Below are 25,196 nucleotides of genomic sequence, written 5' to 3'. Positions count from 1 at the left end.
CTTACCATCAATGTCTTTGCTGTGCAACATTAAGACAATTTTTCCCCTTTATATTATAGAGGTATTGTAGATATGACACTGAACATACAGAAATCACACTTGGCTGGGCCAAGTTGTTGTTGTTTTTTAAATCATGTAATATAAATTATTCATATTTTCTTGGGAGCATGGGAGAAATATTTCACTGTTTTCTTCATTTCTGGATCCACCAGCAATAAAAAAAATGTTACAAAAGTACAAACTTTTATTAGGATGCAGATAGCTTTAGTGTTGATCAAAAGCAAGTGTAAAAATTTTTGAGAAAAATGGAAAGGAGTTTGTTTTAGAAATAGAAAATATTTGATTTATGTGTTTGAATGCATCACATTGTTTTGGTTTTTATTTAAATATCTATTATCAATTATTGACTTGATTGAAATTGCAAAAATTGAACTTCTGGCCTTATGATCTTTAAAACTGACAGTTTTCATAGCTCTTTCACTTGAAATTATCACAATTTTATAAATAGTCTCTCTTTTTATCTCCAGAAAGAAGGCTGTTTTCATTATAAAACTGGTAGTTGTCAGTCAGTGTTCTTTTTCTGAGCTGATTTTTCACTGAATATTTGGGTGTTCAACTGCAGGATAAAATTACCATCTGCTATTTTAGTGAGCTTCTGTTTAGAATCAGAAGTGAGATACCCTTTACACAGATTCCTTCAGACATTTTGTAGCCAGCTTGTCCTCTCTACTAATGAATGCATTTGTTATCATACTAAGTCTTACATGGAGAGATTAGGTTATCTGACATCTATTTGCACCAGAAAGTCAAATATGAGGCATAGTGCTCTGACTTTCAAACTCTGTGGGGAGTTTAGATGGTACCAGTGTAGAAGGTGGTTTCAGTTTCTGTTGCAGTTGCTGCTGCTGCATGCCAAGAATTAGCTGTAAAGTTGACTTTATGAGATGGATAAACTAAAGGGCAGAGAGGCCACAGCAGTTTGTCCTTTCTGGTTTCTTTCAGTTCTGTGAACTGTAGTATAATACCCCTTGCAGGAATTGTAGTGGTATCTCCTCTTAACAGTTTCTGGAGATCAGGCTGAAAATATTCTTCACTCTATTTTCAAGCCCAAGTGCAGATGATATTACAAAACTCTTGTCTGTGTTTATTTTTCTAGATATCCTTCTTAGATCACCTTCCTGAGTTGATCTTTCATTTGCATGTGGCGTTTGGCACTCCTGAAGCCTTTTGGCTGAGGAAGGAGATGGATGCTATGAAACTGCTAGGCTCCTCCCTCCCTTATCAGCAGCAAACTTGTGACAAGAATGGCTCTCCTATGTGCTGGAGGGATCTTTTTCCGTGCATATCTTGGTGACGGCACACTGAAGTGCTCTGCTTACCCATATAACACAAGCATGGTTTAAGCATGTAAATAGTCTTACGAGCCAGTTCTGTTCCTAGAGTTTGCCAAATGTTATTTAAATGCATTTCATTTTCATAGAGAAGCAAATGTAAGGCTGTGGTGATACAGCTCCCATTCCACCTTTTCTAATTGACCGCTGTTTCTGAGGCAATTAATAGTGCAATTAGCTGCTCAGACTGAGAAATATGGGCCAGTGCAAGTTTGCTAACTAATATGCTATGGATGATTAAATCTGCAGTCTGTGCAAAACCACCACGGATCTAGAGTAAAAGCTGTTAGACATAAAATTTACTTATTAAGCAATTGCAGTCAGTTATTGTTCATTTATGTTCACAAATTTTATATTCCAGCACTCTGCATACTATTGTTTAAGCTTAAATGCTTGGCACATCCAACTGAAAAATCATAAATGAAATTTAAAAAATCAGAGTCAAATCTATATATTATCAAATACAATTTTGCAATTCACACTTATGGAAAAAAAGATATAATTTAAACAGTGTATTCTAATAGCATGTGGCCACATGTCTGAGATCAGCTTACTTATTTAGTCTGGTGATTGACAGATGCATTTGGTAGCTTCTTGGATATTTTATAGCAAAAGAAAATAAAGTTAAATCTTAATGATATAACTACTATGGACTTGTCTGTCCTCTCTGCCAGAATTCTTATTTATTGCTTATTTCCTCTTGGGCTTATGACTTCAGAAATTTGCAGTGGCTTTTAAACTGTGCGCTGCAAACCAAACTGAATTATAGACCTAAATCTTTGGAACAGATGCTCTTTCCTCAGTGAATCCCTTTTGTGCTTCCAAAATTAGCATTGCCAATCAAACCAACAGGTGGTGTATGGTTACACAGAGTGGATCCCCTCTCACAAGATACTTTCTTTCAGGAAACCAATCAGAACTGGCGTGATGATGCAGACCTGTCAGCAGAGCTGGGGTATATAAAGTAAAACAACTATGTTAGCACTTCTGAGCAGTCGTGCATTCCCCGCCTCGCCTCGGGTGTAGGGATTGCAAAAAACAAAACTACACTGTCAAGACTGTGTAGTTTTGTTTTTATGGTTAGAGGCTCATCAATTCTCATGCTGGGACTGTCTAAAAAAATCTTACGGATAAGGACGTCGTTCAAGAAGATTTCGTTGGGCTTAGCCCACTCCTACAGGCACTTTGAGATCTCAGGTTAGTAATGTGTTTCTCCTAGTGTAACTGGTGTTCTTAGTCAATAAGTCTGATGTGCTCTCTGTTATATATGTTTACTCGGATGAGGTATAGGTTTCAGAATATGAACACGGAGCACATAAACTCTAACAGGATTGTCTTAAATTTCAGGGGGTGAGTTATGATAACATTAGGTAAAGAGTTGTTACAGTATAAGTACTGTTAAAGTTGATATAAGTGAAGATTTGAAGAGGGCATGGAAACATCTGCTTAACTTAAACTCCTTTCTGTTGGGAGTGTTCAAGGTTATGGTACCAAGAGATAAACTGAGAAGCTCCAAGAATAGCTCTGATAAAATGCATGTGGTATCAGCTAAGCGCTGATGACTTTTTAAGGGAATCAACTGCTAAGGTATCAATTACATGGCAGCTCTGGAACACTTGTCTGTTGTCATTCATTGCCTGGAAGGCTATTTCTGGAACATGACATTTCAGAGGCATACTTTCGATCCTAATTATACAAAAAAAGCCTTATAAGATCAGATCTTCAACACTAAAATTTGCCTAGACAATGAGATGCATGAATTATATGTGAACTCAATGAAAATTATACTTAATTGAATGTTTGATAATCTATTCTGATGTCTGAAAATTATATATAGTATTTCACAATGTTTAAATACTTATAAGATTATTTTCATGTGTATTATCTGAGCTTCAAAACTGACAATTGAAACAGATCTCAGTGAATCACATGTGATAGGTAATTTTCTTCATATGCCATTCAGAGAACTGAAGGATCAAAAGTTGGTCCTATTTCCCCCATGAAACTGTAAAGTATGATAAAAGGCTATTCCTTTTCCAGGCTTGGACAAGTATACAGATAAAGGCAATAAAAAGCACCTCTAATCCCTGCACAATATCCTGTTCTGTTCCACTTTTTTTATGATCAGATCAGACATGAATTTCAATGAGAAAAGTCCTCATGAAAAATTTCCACACCTTTGAAAGATGGTGTAAGATAACTAATTGTGAAAGGCACTTCACCTTCTCATTAGCTTTTAAGTCTGAAACTGACATATAACCAAGTATAAAAGCCAAAGCGAACACCAGAAATTTGTGTATGATAAATGAATTTGAAGGGGTTATGAAATTAACTTTTTGTTAGTAGAACATTATATGCTCACAGGGGAAGTTTTGTTTTTTTTTAGAGAGAGAAAAAAATGTAACCTTATTGTATGAATGACACTATTAAGAAGATACTAGCTAAGTTTTTAAAAGTTCCATATCTAAAACCTTGAATTTAAATTCAACATCACTACCTAAATAGATTCAAGTGAATATAAAATACTTCAAATACAGAAGCCTTTTTAGTGGCAGTGTGTTGTTTCAAAGTAGTGGCATAAGAGAAGGCAAACTATTTTTCTTTCTGATTTCACATGGGTTTGCAGTTGTTCAAACCATCAGTGTCAGTGGCTACTTTATACCCTAGCTCACATTTCGAAGGTGGTTGTCTCCCCATATTCAAAATTCCATTGAGATACTCTCTAAGAAAGAATAGAATTTTATCTGCATCTATAATGCCTATATGGTTCTGTGTAAAATGAAATTATTCCTTGCTTGCAGACTGCCTTTAAAAGGGAGTCTCCTGGCAAGTTTGGATTATTAGAAGTAAAATATATAGTAGACCTTCACATTTTAAATTGCTGCTTACAGACCAAGTTATGTTCCCAATGGAAAATGCAGATGATTTGCAATACCAAAATATTTTCAGATCCTTTCAAAGATCTTTTATTGATTTGATTGATTTCTCTTTAGGTAAAGGAGATTGATAAATAGAGGCTAGAGATGACCTGTTCAAGGTCATGCAGTGAGTCAAGTGGAACTTTTTCTCCTGTTGCATATTTGTAATGCCGATTCATAGCTGTACTAAATATGTTTCACATCCACCTTAGTTAAGTGTGCCCTAAGATTAACTTGCTACGCAACCTTTTCAAATCATACATTCTTCTCATTTTAGTAGGTCACTTGAATTCAAAAGTAGGAGTGAATTATTATGAGTAGTTACAGATATTCCTAAAAACTAACAAGAAGGATGTGTGTATAGTAACAATATGACCAGTATTGTCATATCTAATTATCTAAATATCTAATTATGTTCTTGTTTTCAGAGTGCCTGTAAAGATGACGACGAAAGCACCAACATTTACGCAGCCGTTACAAAGTGTTGTGGCACTGGAGGGTAGTGCCGCAACCTTTGAGGCTCAGATTAGCGGTAAGGTTTTGATTTATTCTTGCAAGATTAACTTTTGTTGTTGTTGGTATCATTCAAGCTGCGGAAAACAAATGAAAACACTTTGGATAGCTCATAATCTGAATGGATTATGTTGAAAGATGAATGTACAGAATGACCAGAATTCAAGCAGTGGTGGTCAGCTCTGTGAGGTGCTGTCAGGATTCCACAAACATTCTGCATAAAGTTAAGATGGCTTCCAGGGAGTAGCCAATCACCCTGCCCATGAAACTGGGATTAAATTCTCGTGTATGTTACAATCATCAAAAATAGGGAAAACAGCATTAAAAAATGGTATGTAGATAAAAATGCAAGCTGTGCTAATTAGAAACCCTCATATCAATGCAGAAGGGGTAATCTTGTTTGGATGATAATGAGATGGAATGAGAAGCCCAAGTACAAAAGTAAAGCCAGCTTTTCATTGACGTGATGCTAGGTTTTTTACTTTTGTTTGTTTGTTTGTTTGTTTTTGTATGTATGTTGCCTATCTGGCTATCCAGATAGAAGAAGCATATTGTTATCATGATGGTAATACAAGGCTGGATGAGTAGGAGTTCACAGTTGTTGCTGAAATTTAAAGATGCCACCTCATTTTAAAGCATATTTCATTTTACCATTCTACTCACAAAACACTCTAAAATATGGGGGGCACTTCCCCAAAACTCTCAACATGTGAATCCTGAGACAATGTTTCATAGAACCAACACCCTGTTCTAAGCATGTCTCTGACCTCAGCAGTGACTAAGGAGAAATGGCACATGTTCTTGCTGAGGGAATTATACTGTATTAGAGGCATTAACAATATGACAACCCACATACCATAAAGAATTCTTCTGAGTCTAGAAGTACCCAGATGCTCTGTGACAGGTGCAAACACATGATCTGTCCATCTATAAAGTGCTGACATCTACGCTCCACTGTGGTTCATCACTTGGACATTTTGGTGAGCTATGGTTCTCAGAAGACATTTGAACATATCTATTTCTGTAGACTACATCCACGATGATTTTTCTTGCCATAATCTTCAATTTGGCTTTCTTCTTCAGCTAATTGCCTTGTTGTCTATGTATTTCAATTTTCAGTGGAAAATTGAATTTCACACAAATTCACTGGCCCTTACAGACAGATATTTGCCACCAGACTCAGTAAGAATGCTAGTGCTACTTCTCAATGTGTGATTTCAGTTCATTTCATCTATGTGAATACAAGTAAGTTTTTAGGAAGGGAATTTGATTTTCTACTTCAAGAAGATGCAGCAGTTTTTCTAACTGTTTACACAATATTTTCCATAATTTTTTACCTCATGTTATAAGACTCTGAAATATATCTTCTACCTCTGAAAAATTCACCAATTCACTGACAGATCTGACAGCATTTTAGTTTTTCTAATAGATTAAAAAGTAAAAGCTTTATTTCTTGATCTAATTGCATAAATAATGGACTACAAAGCTTTATTTCTGTCACATAGTTGTTTTTTGTTTTGATTTTTTTTCCATAAGTCATTGATGGTTATGAAATTGAAACTCAAACTTTCTGTTTATCTCTGACAACATTGCCCTTTGTATACAAGTCAAATATTAATACAGAGTTACCATTTGAATGTGAAAAGCTCACTTTATCTGGGGGTACCAACATGAATGATGCAATTTTGCAGACTGTAACTGGAAAAAAATGAGCTATATTCTGTCAGATTGTGTATTAAATGACACACTGCAAAGATCTGATAGTTGATAAAAAAAATATAAAAATTGCATAATATTACCCTGTGCACTCAGAAAATTCGAATCACTAAAAAACCATGATTTAAAAGCAGTAAATTCTAGAGCAGGTGGCAAATAATCATGTGGTATACCCAGTGGGTGAGCAGTAACTGAGAGGACATGAAATAGCACATTCCCATCTAGAAGGTTTGCAGAGCTGCTGATGTTATAACTATATCTCCATATAAGTGAATTTTTGATGTATTACTCCATGCAAGCCAGACTTTACACTCTACATATTGTTGAAAAAATCACATAGATTTTGTGTAGACTGCCAGGACAATTTAATAGTATTCAATTACTTGAACTGTAAATTTCAGAAACTTCAGGTTCATATTCTTCTTTTTTGCAACAAAGCTCAAAGAACTTGAGTAATTTTCAGATGAAAAAGAATTTTTCAGTAGCAACAGTGTAAGTCATGTAGAAAAGTAAATCTCTCTTTAATAGTGATAGTCTGAAGAAGATTGTATCATTTAATCCCTGACTTTATGGCATGGTACTCATGTTCAGATTATTCAAATGACTTCTAACTTTTAATCTCTAGAACATGACAGTTTGAGATATTAAAACAGCCTCTATTTTTTTCTTTTTTCTTTTTTTAAATATATGACTTATTCAACCTAACGCACAAATCTGTGTTCACTAACCGTAATATAACATTGCACTAAGAAAATAAAAGATGCAGGCTACATTTCAAGCAATTTGCTATCAACTTTGTGATTCTCAGTTGTCTGGCTTAGGATGCTTTGAAAGTGATGTGCAGAAGTTTAGAATGCACAGCTATGGATCAAATCAGCGAGATCTGCTGGATGGGCTATGTTTACAGTGATAGTGCCAAACTGTCCTCTACTTGTAGTTCAAAATTTCACAGAATCACAGAATGGCCCGGGTTAGAAGGGACCTCAAGGATCATGAAGCTCCAACCCCCCTTCCTGGCAGGGCCACCAAACTTCCACATTTACTAGGTCAGGTTGCCCAGGGCCCCATACAACCTGGCCCTGAACACCTCCAGGGAAGGGACATCCGTAACCTCCCTGGCCAGCCTGTTCCAGGACCTCACCACTCTCTGACTAAAGAGCTTCCCCCTAACATTCAACCTAAATCTTCCCTCTATCAACTTAAAACCATTTCCCCTTGTCCTACTATTGTTGGCCCTTTCAAAGAGTTTACTCCCCCCTGATTATAGGTATCCTTCAGGTACTGAAAGGCTGCAATGAGGTCCCTCAGCTCCCTCAGCCTGTCTTCATAGGGAAGGTGCTCCAGCCCCCTGATCATATTTGTGGCTCTGTTCTGGACCCTTTCCAGCAGCTCTATGTCTTTCTTGTACTGAGGGCTCCATACCATAAATTGAATTATAGTATCCCCATCAGGGCTATTTAAAAACTTCCATCTGAGAAATGATCAGTGCTTAAGTCTACTTTTACCTTCTAGACTTAAGCTCTTTTAATGCTAGCCTGATTCTTTCAGCATTTGTGTCTGTATTCTACATATTTACATAGTCTTTCTACATATGTACTTTTCAGCTATGAGTAAAACCTGAAACTTTCCTAATCATCTGGTGTGACTACAAACATTGAATAAAAACTTCTAAATACATATCTCAGCTTCTCTTTCATTTTATTCTCAAGTAGTCATTATCCTGACACAATAAAACCCAAAATAATACATTTATAAGAGGATTTATCCATAAAGGAATCTAAGTTCTGTGGTTATAGAGATTTCCAAACAACAGAGTGGAAATGGGAAAATTAGAGCAGCAGAAATAATTGCAGTCATTCATTCCTGAGTCAGTATGTAGTGTTTTCACTTTAGCAAGGAGGTTCATGAAGTAAATGCACCCTAATTTTGTAGAAATGATCTTCTAGATCAAGAAAAGATTTTGCTCTGGAGCTGTCTTTTCAAAGTAGCTGCTCCCCTTGGGTATCTCATTAAAAAATAAATAAATTTTAAAAAATTGAAAGTTTATTAAAAGTATTTTGGTTTCTCAATAAAGTTGACTAAGTTGAATACTGGGAAGAGAGTTTCCATCAGCAACATAAGATCACCACTTCAGGCTGAAAAGAGCCAATTGCAGGTGCAGATGAAGCTCTTCTGACCAGAAGAATCATGTTTATGACCTTGACAACAAAAGAAAGTTACATTTGAACTACTACAAATCAGCTGATCATAGCTGACTAGAGGATCTAATTTATTTTGTCTCCTACTAGACTGGATAATTTTGCTAGCAATAAACAGTACTACTTAGACACTAGGAAATAAAAATCATCTTGCATCAGTTCATTCTCCTCATAATTTTCAAATATGCTGCCAAACACTACAATCCATTCTTTATTCAAGCAATTTCCAATTGCAGTTGCCACTGTGCTTATACTATTGTTCTTTAAAACTGATATTTAAAAGTCACTTCTAACAAGGAATTCTTTATCACCGTGTTACTGGAAATAAAATCATAAATCTGGGCCTATGGCATTATTCTCCACTTTAGACATGTATACATGATCAAGTGCAAAGGCTTCCTGTTTTATTCTGTTGGACAAGGATGTCAGAGGTGGATGGTGGTGATGTGGCAGTAGATGCTGAACCTTTTCATCACTATTCTGTTACATTTTTTTTTGCCGTGTGATAGATGGCAGCAGAGGGGCAGTCTGACAAAATGGTGTCTGACATAGTGTGTGTCAAGCAAAAATAATTTTATCTTCTATTTATTTTCTCTAGGTTTCCCAGTTCCTGAGGTGAGCTGGTATCGGGATGGCCAGGTTCTCTCTGCTGCTACTCTGCCCGGAGTGCAGATCTCGTTTAGTGATGGCCGCGCTAAACTGGTGATCCCCTCCGTGACAGAAGCAAACAGTGGAAGATATACCATACAAGCCACCAATGGATCTGGGCAAGCAACTAGTACTGCTGAGCTACTTGTTACAGGTACTTGACAACTAAATAAAAGTGATTCTCTCTAGTAGTAATGTGAGAAAGGGAGCAACAGCAGAAGTGTCACAGGTGATGAAAAGGTTTGAATCTGGAGTATGTGATTAGCAGAGAAATGAATAATAATAATAAATATTCTCATATAAGCTGATGTCTAGACTGCTTTATACTCACAAAAAATTACTAGTAACATCCTTTGCACTTTAACTATATGGTCTTCATTTTGGGAACTTTTATTCACAGTTACAAATTTCTGGCCTACTCCTGTACATACTGCTGCTCATCTAATCTGTCACACTAGCTACAGTCAAACCAATCATTAAAGAATGCTGGAGTTCTGCAGAATGGAGATCTGAATGATATTTAGCTCAGTAACTCACTTAGAGTTAGTAGTGAAGAAAATATCTAGCCCTAACAATTCTTCTTATTACTTTTCTACTTTTCAATAAAATTGCAGCTGGAACCGCACCACCAAACTTTTCACAACGACTACAGAGCATGACTGCAAGGCAGGGAAGTCAAGTTCGACTTGACGTGAGAGTGACTGGAATCCCTACACCAGTGGTGAAGTTTTATCGGGATGGAGTAGAAATCCAAAGCTCCCCCGATTTTCAAATTTTACAAGAAGGAGACCTTTACAGCCTAATAATTGCAGAAGCATATCCTGAAGACTCCGGTACTTATTCAGTAAATGCTACAAATAATGTGGGACGTGCTACTTCAACAGCCGAACTACTGATTCAAGGTAATGGAGCTATATTTACAAGCCTTGAAAATAAGGGTGTACGCTGTTGTAATGATACGATATATACCACTATATCAAAGTTATATCAATGGTATTTTAACTCTTTTAAGAGTTATTAACTTCTTGTGAAAAAGCATTCTCTCCAGTGAAATTTGCCAAAGGTTTTTGTCTGAAATTTTAAAAAGGCCCATGATTCACAGTAGACAGAAACAAGTGTGGAATAGTTTCTGTTATTCTTATTTTGTTCAGTGTATTTCTTAAAATTAGAATTGTATGCTGACTTTGATAAAATATATATATTGGACTGTGTAACTGTGTGTGGTCTTAAAAGTTAGCTTGGTAAGAATGAAGGCTGTACTTAGCAGAGAATTGTAGCAATGAATCATTATACCCAAAGAAATCTCTCATGGGTTTCACCTCAGTCAGACTTCCAGATTGTATGTGTAGTCACTGGGGATCCAGGACTCACTCTCCAATCGAAATAGATGTGTTTATATTAATTTATTTTTTTTTTCTAATGATGCAGTATTGCAAAAAGGTCAACCTTATTTCAACTGTTTTCACAATTATCTGTCTACAAATGTTGCAGGAGAAACATTTGGCTGCTCCACTCTTTCTCTATTGCTTATATACACTGGTATATAGATTGAATACTCATTTATTTCTGCAACTGGGTGTTTATTGGCATATTCTCTTGACTATATTTTCTCTTTCAAAAGGTGAAGAAGAAGCCGTTCCTGCTAAAAAAACAAAAACAATTGTTTCGACTGCTCAGATTTCACAAACAAGACAAGCCAGAACTGAAAAGGTATATTTTTCAAAAACAAGCGATGTAAGACTTCATTGTTGATGATTAAATGTACAGTATCTCAGACTTGTTTTCTTGGTTTCGTTGCAGAAGATTGAAGCCCACTTTGATGCCAGATCACTTGCAAGTGTTGAAATGGTCATAGAAGGTGCAACAGCCCAACAGCTCCCACACAAAGCACCTCCACGAATGCCTCCTAGACCTACATCGAAATCACCAACTCCACCAGTAATTACTGCAAAAGCACAAATGGCACGACAGCAGTCACCGTCACCTGTTAGACAATCACCATCACCTGTAAGACATGTCAGAGCACCAACACCTTCACCAGTAAGGTAAATATCTTTCAAACAATATCACTCTTTTAATCACTTCCATATAGAGGATTAATACTGCAGAATGAGACCATAGTATAAAATGGAAGAACGTGCTGACTTGGTAATGTGAATTTATTCGGACTGTGAAATGTAATGTACTATATTTGCTGCTGCTAAAAAAGAAGTGTGTACTTCTGTAAATTTTTTGGGCCATATGGAAGAAAATCCTTTACACAGTAAATCCCATTTGATTGTTTTATATATAATATAAATATCACTCAAAGCTCCCAGTTCGTGATGAAACAGAAGAGAACAACAGAGCAGCTCCCCCTTGATGATTATTTTTATACAAACAGAGAAAAGAAAAATGACTTTGATGAGTGGCAAACAGAATGGAAGAATATATGAAAATAGTGAATGCAGGTTAGTCATAGAATCACAGAATGGCTTGGGTAGCCAAGGGATCTTCAGTTCCTCCAGTTCAAATCCCCTGTTGTGGGCAGGGTTGCTAGCCATCAGATCAGACTGCTCAGTGTCCCGTGAAATCTGGCCTTGAACACTTCCAGGAATGTCTCTTCCACAGCTTCTCTGGGCTACCTGTGTCACCACTCATGTTCCATGTGTATGCTTGTAGAGAGTGCAGAAACAAAATGTTTGGAATGTAGGTAGGGTACAAGTCTTTACAGAAAATGAAATTCAGCTCTAATGTGTAAAGGATTTTGAGAGGGAAATAGAGTAATTTGAAGAGCAGGACCTGTGGTGTGGAAGATCCTGGTAGTTTTATGCTGACAGACAGGTAAAGAAATAATAGTTTTCTAAGTCCTGTGGTCCCAGCATCCTGAAGCACAAGCATTAGGGAAGCAACTTATCCAAGTTCAGGAAAGCCTCAACTAAATTGCCAGTACTAGATGTGCTGATGAATTTTGCCTACTGACAGTAAATAACAGGCAAAGGCAGAAATGAATTTGTAGTAAATAGCAACATCAAGATGAAAGAGTAACTCAATAGTGCCATCTTGTGTGCAGTGAAGCTATAAGTTCAATTCTCCTGTGCCAGACAAACTATTTTTAGGGCTGCATTACGTCAAAAAAATAAATCTAAAAGTTAATGTGATGTTGCTGCCACCTATTGCTGCAATGGTGCAGTACTTATGACCAGTATCTGAGAAATACAACATAACATAATTCCTTGCAACAACAACAGCAAAAAAAAAAAAAAAAAGTTCATTAGAAAGCCTATGAAAGTATGTTGAAAAATGCCTCTTATATCACTATTTTTGGGAAAATGAAGACAGTAATTGGAGGCTAATTATCTCTTTTTTATATTGAAATGTATGTACTTGTATGAAATGCACTTTTACGTTTACCTTTATTTCAGTTTAAGAATCTGTCTACTGAAGTGATACGTTGCACAGATGAGTATAAAAACAAGGAAAATGCATTCACAAAAAAATTAACATAAGGAATATACTAAAGCAGATAAATGTAACTTTCAAGTAAAATACCTATCAGTCCTTTAAAAATGTATCTTCAGGTCTTTCTAGTTCTTCGAAAGGGGAAAAGAATGAAAGTTCAGGCCAGCACTGTTATAGAGTAGTCATGATACTACATGAATACTGTATATTTTCATCAGGTCCGTTTCTCCTGCTGGAAGAATATCCACCTCTCCTATTAGACCAGTGAAATCTCCATCACCAATCCGTAAAGCACAGGTAGTGACACCTGGGGCTGAAGTCCTTCCTCCTTGGAGGCAGGAAGGATATTCTGCGACAGCTGAAGCCCATATGAAGGAAACCAGAGTATCTACAAGTGCTTCTGAAATAAGAACTGAAGAAAGATGGGAAGGGAGATACGGGCTGCAAGAACAAGTTACCATTAGTGGTGCCGCTGCTGGTGAAGTTGCAGCTGGTACTAAAGAGGTAAGGTCTATTTTTGGTTTTGCTCTGTCTATGGATGCACTACTGCTGAATAGATGTGCTAAATTTTATAAAAACTCGTGTGTAACTAGTTGTGAGAGTTCTGCTGCAAATGTTTAAATGCTGGACTGCAACACTGTCTGTGTACTTGTTTTGTGCTTCTTCTGTGTGTATGCACAATATGAAAAAAAATGTTTTTTGATGTGACTAATGTAGGTGAGAAGGGACAGTGAAAAAACAGCAGCTGTTGCTACGGTCGTTGCTGCCGTGGATCAAGCCATGGTGAGAGAGCCAGCTCCAAGTGTTGTAGAGCATGCTGCTAAAAGGACAGCAATGACTGCAGTCCATGTTCAGCCTGTTCAGGAGCAGGTAGAAGTAAAACACAGACATTCTATAATTTCCCTTCTATCCCTTCATCAGTGTGCAAGAAAGGCTTGATTTAATGAGAGGAAATAACAAACTGTTCACTACAAAAGCATGCATAACTCAGACAGAACATCTTCACTTTAAAGGAATGCTTATGGATTACTTACACCATCACTTTTCTTCATAGTAGGATTGAACTTATTATTCTTAAACTTTATCTAAGTTTAAGAATGCCTTCTATGAGAGTGTTCCTCAGTTTTCAGTTCCTCAATTTTTTGTCAGTTACTTTCTAACATTTTTCTTACACTGATGAACTTTTCCCTCTAATATCTCATTTATATTTTCTTCACTAAGGATAAAATAACTCTTCTGTAGTGTTTTTCCTTCATTTGCATTCCTTTCTTATTTTCCCTTCTTGCCTTTTAATGATCCCTTTGTTAAACTGAATTTTAAGGCTTTGGTTTTTTGTTTGTCTGTTACTATAAAAATCAGATGAGAAAGGAGGCAACGGTAGTAGTTACCAGTGATAAAGCTACAAAACAAACAGTAATATCAAGAACTAGAGAAGAAATTGTTACTTCACAAGAACAAAGGCACATCTCTCGTGAAAAGGTGAATATAGATGTTACCCATAATTTTCACACCTTATCTTGTTTTTAAAAAAATCAAATGTATGATGGACAACCTACGAAAAATATGAACAACATATGGATAAAACCTATCTTCTCATTTGATATCCTCTTCAGTCTTCCAGTTTACATTGCTGTCATTCTCCTAACCATCCTTGGTGATGTCATTCTTTTTTAAAATTTCATTTCCACCGTTACTTCTTAAGAATGCAATATCTAAACTTCTGCAAATTTAACTGAGAAAAATCCTATTGTTTACACGCTTCATGCTGGTTTACATTCTAGAAGTGACATAAGAAATACCTCTTCAGTTTTCTTTTTTTTTCTTTTTTTCTTCTAAGCTTGCCATTTGCAGCCTGCTTTATTTGTTGGAAGCACTGTGGGTCAGAACAAGTGGGAAAAACTCATTCTGCATTGAAATCTATTTTGCAAATAGCAGGAGGTGACTGGGACTCAGGTTATTTTAGAATGTGTTTTGTAAGATTAATTTGATTTAATGGAAGACCAGCTTTTGTAGATAAATGTTACATTTACATACTTATATGCTGGAATGTCTAAGAAAGAATCTGTAAATTGGAGTACTGAGAAACAGAAATCCACCTGGGCAGGAAATCACATGCTTGAGTACATGTTTCATCAGAACTTCCTGGCAAAATGAAACTTCACCTAAAACTTGGTTTTAGTATCCTTCACTTTTCCAAACTGATTGTGATGCAGAACAGTTTTTCTCAGACCCAATTACTTTTATTATTGCTTTTCAGTAGCAAAACACACCTTTCTTCAATGTTTTATTTTAATGATAAATGTTAATAGGTTTTATAGAAAACATGAATGGCAGTTCATGTTGTTAGTTTCCAGACTAGATGATTTTGAAAATTAGATTTTGATGTTTTTCATCCGTTTTGTTTATATCCTCCTTCCCAAACATACCTTGTATTTTGAACAATACATAATTCAAACTTTCTTACTTGTAAACATACAGGTAAGAAAAGAACCGGAGAAAATGCCAGTACCCACAGTAATAATTGCCACAGACAAAGCCAAGGAACAAGAGAGAATATCAACAGCTAGAGAAGAAATATCAGCCCGACATGAGCAAGTGCATGTTTCTCATGAACATGTGAGTAAATCTGATATAGATGTTTAACTTATTTTTGTACTCTAATAATCTTCTAAACACTTTGTTCTTCATGAGATGTCCTCTTCTGCATCCCTTTGCTTTTTTTTAAGAAGATGATATTACAAAATCAAAATTTTATAATGTGACTTATTCCTATAGGTCCAGCATTAGGGGTCCAGATCTACTGAATTCATAGTGAATCTGTCTGCAGGGAAATAGTGTAGTCTCCTTTCCTGTGGTTTCTACAAGCATTATGGCTTTTATTGTTATGATACTCAAAATTAAATCTGATGATCTACTACCTTTACTTTTCATCTGAAGGTAGTTTTATGGAGCTAAATTGTGAAGGTAATTATCAGCATACAGTAATATTTATATGTGGACCTTGATTTAATGAGGCTCATATTTATGAGAAGACTGAATGCATCTGATAGATCACATTCTGGAATAATCTTTCATGGAAGTAACTAATGGAATAGTTCAGCTGAGGGAAGTAAATTGAATCAATAATTCTCATTTTTTAACCAACTGTCTCTACAAAACAGCAATGATATATTTCAATTAACTCAGAAGTGGAAGGATTACTTAATTCACATATAGATTAGTGTGATGTATTAATGACTTTTAATGGACTTGGTTCAGCTTGCATATAAGATCTCAATCTGTACAAAGGAGCTATCTCATTTCAGAGGTGGCGTTTTTCCCTTATTGGTACATAATCTGACATCTTGACCTGCTTTCCTGAAAAATTATGTAATTTTTGAGACAGACATAATTGATTGCTATTATTTTTCTTCACCATGAAACTAGATAAGAAGGGAAGATGTGAAACCTGTACCAAAGGTAGTAATTACCACTGATAAACCTAAAGCTCCAGTCTTAATATCGAAAAGTAAAGAAGGAATTGCAACCAAACAAGAACATGTGAGCATAAGCCACGAAAAGGTGAATGGCCCTTTAATGGCCATGTTTGTCTTGTTATCCTCTAGTTTTTACAGACCTTATGTTTCCTTGAGCAAATACTAACTGTACATTTCCAGCTCATTTCTTTCTAAGATTGATTCCACTTACAAACCTTTCAAACTCTCATTAATTAGAATATATTCTACCACCGTGTCTATCTCTTCTAAGATTAATTGTCATTAATGAGATGCCCATAATTTTGGACTGACTTTTGGAATGAACTGTCTGACTCCTGAAATGCATTTTAATTTAAAAAAAATGTATATATATTACTTTTACTTAAATAGGTATTGTAACAATACTTACAAGCATACATGTAATACAGAGCTGTCTGCAGTGCACAAGGATGTAACCCTTTAATTCTCCTTCTGTGTTCCCATCCAAAGTGTTCTCCCATTGTTCAAATATTTTTCAAGATCATATGTAACTGAAACTTTTGTTTCTGCTATAACAATTAGATTAAAAAGGAAGCTAAGAAAACTACCGTAGTTCCGAAAATAATTGCACCAGTCACAGTGTCCAGAACTAGAGAAGAAATTACAGCCAAGCAAGAACAAATGCATCTAGCTTATGATCAGGTGAATACAGCTGTTGCAGATGTGAAATGCACTGTTACCAATTACCTTCTCTGCAAACCTCTCCTTTTAAGAGCTACTCAAGTACAATAGAATGCATTCAAATTATTTCCTGATGTTATGCCTGTTAAGTGGAATGATTTTCAAATAATAGATTAAGTTTCTAGTGATACCAAGATGTTTGTCCCACCCTGACAGGAAGAGCCACTTTTCAGACCATGATCAGATGTCTCTGTGAAATTTTACTCTCTAACAGTGACTTTCTAGCAGAATTTACTTGATCAAATAGTTTCAAATTCAGTGAAATTTCTGAATCTGCAGTGTTCCTTTATATAAGATGAAAGTTATTTTCTCTAAGTTAACTTCTATAAGCTGAAGTTCTTTTCTCTAAGTTAAGCATTGGATTGTACTGTTTTTCACACAACACAAACTTTAATTGTTATAAAGGTATAAACTGAGGGCCAAATTCAAGCTAGTATAAACAGTGATTTTGAAATTGGCAGCAAACTGAACTGAGGCCCCTGTAACCTAAACGCTACTTTAATGATTATACAACATCTTTGAAAGCAATCACATTTTGGCCTTGCTTGTATTAATTTATTTTAAGACAATAATCATTTTTAAATCAGCATTAAATCATAAATTAGGTCTTTTTCTTACCAATAAGGTGTACATTTCATATGCTGTGTTGTTACAGAGTACACCCAGATCAGTTATCACAGTAAACAGTAATCATCCTATTATCTACTCTTGACTGACTGGGCAGAAGTTTGGATCCTGTTATAATTGATAACATTCAAGCTGATATTATTCATCAGCTATTAGGAAAAGAGAGAGGAAAACAAACAAACAAACCAAAAAAAAGAGGACCTGATACAAACAGTTTATTTCCAATTTCTATGAAAGCTTTGTTTTCCTTCTTTAGTAAAATCACTTAAAATAGATTAGCACTGGAATTTATGGATAGGCTTATGGTAATTTTATTCTGAGGATACATTCCTTAGTAAGCACATTTGTATCAGATGCCAGATACATTCCACACACTTTTAGTAGCATTTAGGTGTTATATGGAGTTGATGAGCATATTGACTTGAAAACTGTGTACATTTACATAGCTGCTGTATTCAGAGACAAGTAGTAATAAATTTGTCTATAAAGTATTAAAAGTTCACTTGGACAGAAATAAGGACATGCATAAAGCATTCCAGCATAGTTATAGCCAGAATATGTGTAGATAATAAAGCTTGGAAATGTGTCTATATTTGAATCTACTGACTCTGAAGTGTATTTGTGAGTGAACACATTTGAATTTTATTACTTTTGCTTATCTGTGTATGGAATGCAAGATCTCTTTTTCTTGAATATACTTTGCTGAGCAGTATGTTGATAAGCATTTGCCAGAAAAGAAAGCCTTTAGTACACAATGATGAGCATTGTATAAACTTTGCCTGTATTATCCATAGATTGAAGCTGGAAAAAGGGCTGAAGCTGTAGCTACAGTTGTTGCAGCTGTTGATCAGGCACGTGTTAGATCGCCTTGGGAGACAGAGCAAGTTGATGAAACTTATGTCAAGCAGAAAACTGTGGAATATGGCTATAAAGAGCATGCTGTAAAAGACCATGAGGCACAAGCAGAACACCGTGTTGCTACTAAAGAAGTTAAAACGGTCTACATTCCTCCTGAAAAACATATTCCAACTGCTGAAAAGAAGGAAGTTCATGTATCAGCAGAGGTTAGACTCAGTTTCCATTCCATTATTCCAAAAACTATGTCTCTATGAGATATTTTTCAGTTTAGAGAGCAGCAACACATTCTCAACAATGTTTTCATTTCCTCATGTAGAAGAAAAGAGAAACAGAAGCCAAGATAGAGAAGACAATCCATATAGAACACCCACGACCCCGCACAGCAAGTCCTCACTTCACTGTCTCAAAAATTGCTGTTCCTAAACCAGATCATACATATGAGGTAAGAAGTGAATTTTGTTCTTTCTTCCAGTCTGGTATGGTACTTTCTCCAGAAGGTTTTATGTTCTCTAAAGTCGTTCTCATAATTTTGTTTGACTAATAAATAGTAACACTGTAAACAGATATGTAACCTGCTAAAATGTGATCTGTAATTATTACTTATTTAAGCAAGATTAGAATCTATTTAAGGAGGCAGCTTCATCACCTTGTCAGACAGTGTAATCAAAAACCCCTTTCATACAACTCACATTTTTTTTGAAGACTGGATGTGTCCCTTATGAAGGTTATTATTTGCATCATTTCACTTGCACATTAATAGCTTCTTTGTTCCTTGCAGACTGCTACATATAAAGCTAACTTTTGAAATCTGGATTATGTAATATGACATTATCCATTTTTAGCGTTATTCTTTCCATTCTTCTGACTCCTTCAAATAGTATTAAAATTTACACTTAATATTCTCCTTCAAGCACAGTTTTTTTCTTCATCTGATTTTTTATTAGTGAGAAGTTTTTTTCTGAAAGTGTAATTAAACTATATAAACTATATAAAATAAATATATTATGCATTTTCTGAAAGCAGGAGAATTAGAGCTGTAACCCTTTCCCATCTTTTCCACAGGTTTCAATAGCAGGATCTGCCATGGCTACTCTGGAAAAGGAGTTATCTGCTACTTCTGCTGCGCAAAAGATCACCAAGCCTGTGAAACCACCTCACCTAAAGCCGCATGAAATCAAGATAAAACCAGAGTCAGCTCCTCCACAGTTTCCCTTCACAGAGGCTGCTGAAACTTATAAAACTCATTATGATATTGAAACAAAAAAAGAGGTGGATGTAAGCATGAAAAGAGAAGCAGTGAGGGAGGATCACCTGCTGTTGCAGAAAGAGAGTGAAGCAAAGGTATGTCATTAAGCAAATTTTGTCCACTCTGACAGACTTTCACCTTAAAAATGTAGGTGGTTATTATCTTCTCCTTCCAGTTTTTCCCTTCTGAAGCATTTGCCTGACTTTTCATTCTTTGCTGCTTTGCATAAATTCTTCTAAGGATCTAATATTTTCCTAAGGCAAACAAAGATTTCTCCTTACTTAATCCTACCGTTCCCTTCCTTCACCTGTGTTTATTAATTGTGCTTTTGAACAATCTAGGTGACAGAAACTTCCAGAGTTCCTGTACCTGCAGAAATACCTGTGACTCCACCTACCTTAGTCTGGGTAAGTAATTTTTTTTGTATATTAAGGTAGAATCATAGAATCACCAATGTTGGAAATGACCTAAAAGACCATCCAGTCCAACCGTTCACCTATTACCAATAGCTCCCACTAAACCATGTCCCTCAACACAACATCCAGCCTTTCCTTGAACACCCCCAGGGTCGGTGACTCCATCACCTCCCTGGGCAGTCCATTCCAGTGCCTGAGCACCCTTTCTGAGAAGTAATACTTCCTAATGTCCAGCTTGAATCTCCCCTGCCATAGCTTGAAACCATTCCCTCTGGTCCTGTCACTAATCACACTAGAGAAGAGGCCAACCCCCAGCTCACTACAACCTCTCTTCAGGAAGCTATAGAGAGCAATGAGGCGTCCCCTGAGCCTCTTCTTCTCCAGGCTCTATTAGAATCTGTAGTCTATCTACCTCCTCCCTAAGCTCCACAACCAGGTTGAGCAGCTTGTCTAGCTGCTTGCATCGCATGCAAGTGGCATCCTTCCCATCCTCCCCTGGCAGCAGCAGGCTGAGGCACTCCTGGCAGCCAGAGACCTGGCACATTATTTAGCAGACCTTCTATCTGGGTTGCCACAGTCTTTACATGGGAAGCCTGTTTCCTGTTGAGGACCATGTCTGAAGTGGTAGTGTCAGGGCCTGTCAACAGGAGAGCAAGTCAGCTGAGAAAAGACAAGAGCACTCACCTTTGCTGACACAAGACACAGCCTCTACTCCCACTGCTGCCTAATTGAATGGGTAGAGCAGGTGGCCCTCAAACACCCATTACCTCCCCCTTCAGAACAGGTGCTCAGAACAGCTTTCCACACTTTCTGTATTATGTTGTGTGAACTAGTTCCTGCCCTCCCTGGTCTCTTTATCCACACAGCAAATGGATCAAGGTTAATCACCAGAGATAAAGAGCAGGCAGTGTCAGCTCAACTGCTGGTGAGTCAGGGGTCTACCCACAAGCTGCTAGCTCAGGCACAGCACTGCTGCTGGCTCCAAAAAAGACAACTTTTCTTCATTCCAGATCCCCTTGCTCAGTTTTACCTGCTTGAAGCTAGTCTCTGTAGCAAATGTTATTTACACACTGTTTTCTTTCATTTTGTATTCTGTTATTTGTTTGTTTGTTTGTTTGTTTTTTTAATCTTTGAGATCTTGACCATGAAAATTTGACTTTGGGTAATTATACATTTCATCCCATATACAAACTATTCTGAATGTCTTTTCTGAGGATGAGTTCACAGTCATTTCGTATAAAGTAAATTTCACACTTTTCACTGAAAAAATTACTCTCCTTTATTTACATAAACATCATGCTTTGTGATCTTAATTTTCAGAGATCCCACATCCAGTTTCAAATGCTTCCCTTGGAAAATTTTCATGGATACACTGTTGAACAAGACACTGTTTTGAAAAAGTCATTAAATTTTCCATTCCAAGAGATTATAGTTACTAAAATCATACAATCTTAAAATCAGTAGGGTTGGAAAAGACAGGTAAGCTCATCTAGTCCAGCTGTCAACCCAGCAGCATTATGCCCACTAACACACATTACCAAGTGTCACATCTACTCTTCTTTCAGCATATCCAGGGACAGTGATTCTACCTCCCTCGGCAGCCTGTTCCAATGCCTTATCAGTCTCTGCAAGAAAAAGTTTTTGATAATATCCAATATAAAATATCTGTATAGTAGTGGAAATATATAATGACTGTGGTTTTTCTTTTGCTATACAGGGTCTTAAAAATAAGACTGTGACTGAAGGTGAGTCTGTCACTCTGGAGTGCCATATCTCTGGTCACCCTCAGCCTACTGTGACATGGTACAGGGAAGACTACAAGATAGAGAGCTCAATGGACTTCCAGATCACTTTCAAAGCAGGACTTGCTCGCCTTGTGATTCGTGAAGCCTTTGCAGAAGACAGTGGAAGATTTACCTGCACTGCTACCAATAAGGCTGGGAGTGTCAGCACATCTTGCCACTTGCATGTGAAGGGTAAGTATACCTATCACTGAAGGAAGATTATCATTTTGTTAACTGCATGTTACTTATAGCGTTACTTTGACATTTTGTCAGTTGCCAAGTCAAACATGTTTCTGGAATTACACTCTAGGCCTGTTTGGAGGCAGGACTGCAAGTATGTATGTTATAAAAAAAGGGAGGGGGTGGAGGGGGGCCAATTGTGAGTTGATAGCTTTGACAGCTCCCTCAGTGCATGTACCTGGTCCGCTGATAAATGCTACTTGACCGTCTTTTACTTTGTGTTTGCTAAACTCATTGCTTAAGCACTATTCAAATGTATTCTCAGAATTCTCAGAATTTACTATGTCTTATTTGCCTTGCAGTTTCAGAAGAAACTGAGGCTAGAGAAACCATTTCTGAGAAGGTTGTTACAGAAGAGAAAAGGTAAAGTAAATCCTAAACAACCCACTCTTACAGTGGTCATTAGTTTCTTGCACTCTATGACAGCTTCAGACATCTGATCATTTAACCTGTTTTGTAATCTTGTTTCAGCTATGTGGAGACAAAGGATGTTGTAATGGAAGATGTCTCTGCTGCAGCAGAGGAAGTATCGGGAGAACCCGTACCTCCTTTCTTCATAAGAAAACCTGTAGTACACAAATTAATTGAAGGTGGGAGCATTATTTTTGAGTGCCAAGTGGGGGGCAACCCAAAGCCACATGTCCTTTGGAAAAAAGGTGGAGTTCCTCTTACGACTGGCTACAGGTAATTTGATGTGCAAAAACTATTTAAACATAATTTTAAAGAGTGTGTTGTTGATAATAACATAATTTTGATCCCTTATTGATGCTAAGCCAATTTCTTTTGTTCATATAGCATTGCTATTGTATGTAAAAATCATAGGATCATACCTTGTGTGATGCTTTGTCTGCTGAGACTCAAAATATAAGTATTCAGAAGGTCATAAAATGAGAAATGCTATACATATTTAAGAACAAAACAGGAAGAAATTTTAAATTTGTTTTATATTTTCTGTGTAGTGTTTGTGTTCTGTCTGCACAGATATTGTCTGTAGAAAGCAACACACTTTCCAGCTGAGAAAAAATATACATTTATAGCATTGAATATTGAATATTGAATATTGAAAATTACCCGCAAATGTTTTTTTTTTGTTTTGTTTTGTTTTTCATGTATAAGATAGTTGTGCAACTGATCATAATCACTATTGAAAGCAAAGTCACAAAAAAAGTCTCCTTCTACTTCCATGTTTTTTATAGATACAAAGTAAGTTATAAACGAGAAACCGGGGAATGCAAACTTGAAATTTCCATGACCTTTGCCGATGATGCCGGAGAATACACTATTGTCATTCGTAACAAATTTGGAGAAGCTTCTGCAACGGTCTCCTTACTAGAAGAAGGTACATTGTAAAGAGAAAAACACTTTAAATTGTACTGCAGATTCTTTGCAATTTAGTTTAATCAGCACAAGAAACCTTAAGAAAGCATGCTAATATCTGTTCTAACTCTTCTTTGCAAGCAGAGTATTTGGCATCAGGTTCTTGAAGAATATGTTTTTTGTTGGAATGTGCAGCTATAGAAATGTAAAGTATGCATTCATAATAGGTCTACATAAGACCTTCACAGGTCTGTAGGGGCAAAGTTGAAACAAATAATAGGTTGATAAAGGAAAATAAGTTAGCTTAGGTTAATTTTAGTTGTCCTTTTGAAATGCAAAAGAGGTTGCAGGAGACAGCTGTGGTGGAGAAAGTAAATACAGTTACTAAAAGTACTTCCACTTTGAGAACTAGCACACTTGCAAATTAGAACTTCGAGCTGTTTAAAAGCTCATCTGAAGGCATTAGTATTTAGATTTTAATGCTACTTGCATTTTATTGGCTTGACAGACCATCTCTGCTTCAGTCAAAACAAAAAGCCAACCAAACAGAAGAAAAAAAAAAAAATCCAGTAAAATAAGTTTGTATTTGCTTGTACTTGTTTTCTATTTCTTATAGTAAAACTATAAGCACTTATCAAAGCTAATGTGTTTATAATTCCTAGCTGATTATGAGGCCTACATAAAATCCCAACAAGAAATGTACCAAACTCAAGTGACTGCATATGTCCAAGAACCTCAAGTGGCTGAGGTAGCCCCACCCATTTCATATGGTGACTTTGATAAAGAATATGAAAAAGAACAAGCCTTAATTAGGAAGAAAATGGCAAAAGATACAGTGGTGGTCAGAACTTTTGTGGAAGATGAGGTACGTTTACAGCTTATTTTGTATACTGACAAGCTGTTTAAAATCTTTTTTAATTTTACCACTGCAAGTCACTTCTTTACATTATTTGGCACACACAACTCAACTAATGCTGTTGCTTTTCGATATAGGAATTCCACATTTCTTCTTTTGAAGAAAGGCTTATAAAGGAAATTGAGCTCAGAATTATTAAGACCACCTTAGATGAACTCCTCGAGGAAGATGGGGAGGCGATGATGGTTGATATTTCTGAATCTGAAGCAATTGAAGCAGGATTTGATTTAAGATTAAAGAATTACAGAACCTTTGAAGGCACTGGTGTTACTTTCCATTGCAAGACAACTGGATATCCATTACCAAAGGTACTCCAAACATGCATGATGTTTATCTGTTTATAAAAAACTTATTTTCTCTACTTGAAAACTCCCTTAACATCTCAGTGTCAAATTTTAATTCTACACAGAAAACAAAATGCCTATTGGAAACACAATCTGGTGATATCAAGCTGATATTTTATTTTGTCCCTTAATGCAGCAGTGTTACATTGGTTAGTTATTTCAGTGGTAGGTCAGGCTTCTTAATCCACCTTAATATCAACAGAGAAATAGATCTTGCTTCTGAGTATCAGAGTTAGCACATGCACGAGTATTGAGCACAATTAGAAAATCACTTTGCTTTGAAAACATGTCACTTAAGTCTTAACATTTTTCCTTGAAATAAGAAAATGCTAACACCTCTCAGGAGCTCCCCCCACTGGGCTGTATCAATGCATCAGCTGAAAAATAGGAGTTCGTAGTTTGTTGTATGTACAGTCTATTACTGGAT

General features: G+C 36.4%; 1 protein-coding gene across 6 annotated transcripts in view; it reads left to right on the top strand.

Moving 5' to 3' along the window:
- Positions 1 to 2,334: 2,334 nt before the first annotated feature.
- The window catches only part of TTN (titin), a 239,926-nt gene continuing 217,064 nt past the window's right edge, over positions 2,335 to 25,196 (top strand). For 5 of the 6 annotated variants that reach the window (XM_085552615.1, XM_085552612.1, XM_085552614.1 and 2 more), the window contains exons 1-22: positions 2,335 to 2,588; positions 4,738 to 4,841; positions 9,335 to 9,538; positions 9,999 to 10,286; positions 11,006 to 11,094; positions 11,185 to 11,429; positions 13,044 to 13,329; positions 13,543 to 13,695; positions 14,185 to 14,304; positions 15,304 to 15,441; positions 16,252 to 16,386; positions 16,863 to 16,982; positions 18,443 to 18,712; positions 18,823 to 18,948; positions 19,569 to 19,847; positions 20,094 to 20,159; positions 21,886 to 22,144; positions 22,495 to 22,555; positions 22,664 to 22,876; positions 23,389 to 23,531; positions 24,172 to 24,374; positions 24,503 to 24,733. In XM_085552615.1, coding sequence (XP_085408741.1) covers positions 4,751 to 4,841; positions 9,335 to 9,538; positions 9,999 to 10,286; positions 11,006 to 11,094; positions 11,185 to 11,429; positions 13,044 to 13,329; positions 13,543 to 13,695; positions 14,185 to 14,304; positions 15,304 to 15,441; positions 16,252 to 16,386; positions 16,863 to 16,982; positions 18,443 to 18,712; positions 18,823 to 18,948; positions 19,569 to 19,847; positions 20,094 to 20,159; positions 21,886 to 22,144; positions 22,495 to 22,555; positions 22,664 to 22,876; positions 23,389 to 23,531; positions 24,172 to 24,374; positions 24,503 to 24,733 — 3,720 coding nt within the window. In that variant the 5' untranslated portion in view covers positions 2,335 to 2,588; positions 4,738 to 4,750. The remainder of the gene's footprint in view (positions 2,589 to 4,737; positions 4,842 to 9,334; positions 9,539 to 9,998; positions 10,287 to 11,005; positions 11,095 to 11,184; positions 11,430 to 13,043; positions 13,330 to 13,542; positions 13,696 to 14,184; positions 14,305 to 15,303; positions 15,442 to 16,251; positions 16,387 to 16,862; positions 16,983 to 18,442; positions 18,713 to 18,822; positions 18,949 to 19,568; positions 19,848 to 20,093; positions 20,160 to 21,885; positions 22,145 to 22,494; positions 22,556 to 22,663; positions 22,877 to 23,388; positions 23,532 to 24,171; positions 24,375 to 24,502; positions 24,734 to 25,196) is intronic. The other variant, XM_085552613.1, reaches the window with a different exon arrangement.

Source organism: Coturnix japonica, chromosome 7, assembly GCF_054131305.1.
Source record: "Coturnix japonica strain WE chromosome 7, WE-NBRP24, whole genome shotgun sequence".
NCBI lineage: Eukaryota > Metazoa > Chordata > Aves > Galliformes > Phasianidae > Coturnix > Coturnix japonica.
This window is presented reverse-complemented; position numbering and strand designations above follow the sequence as displayed.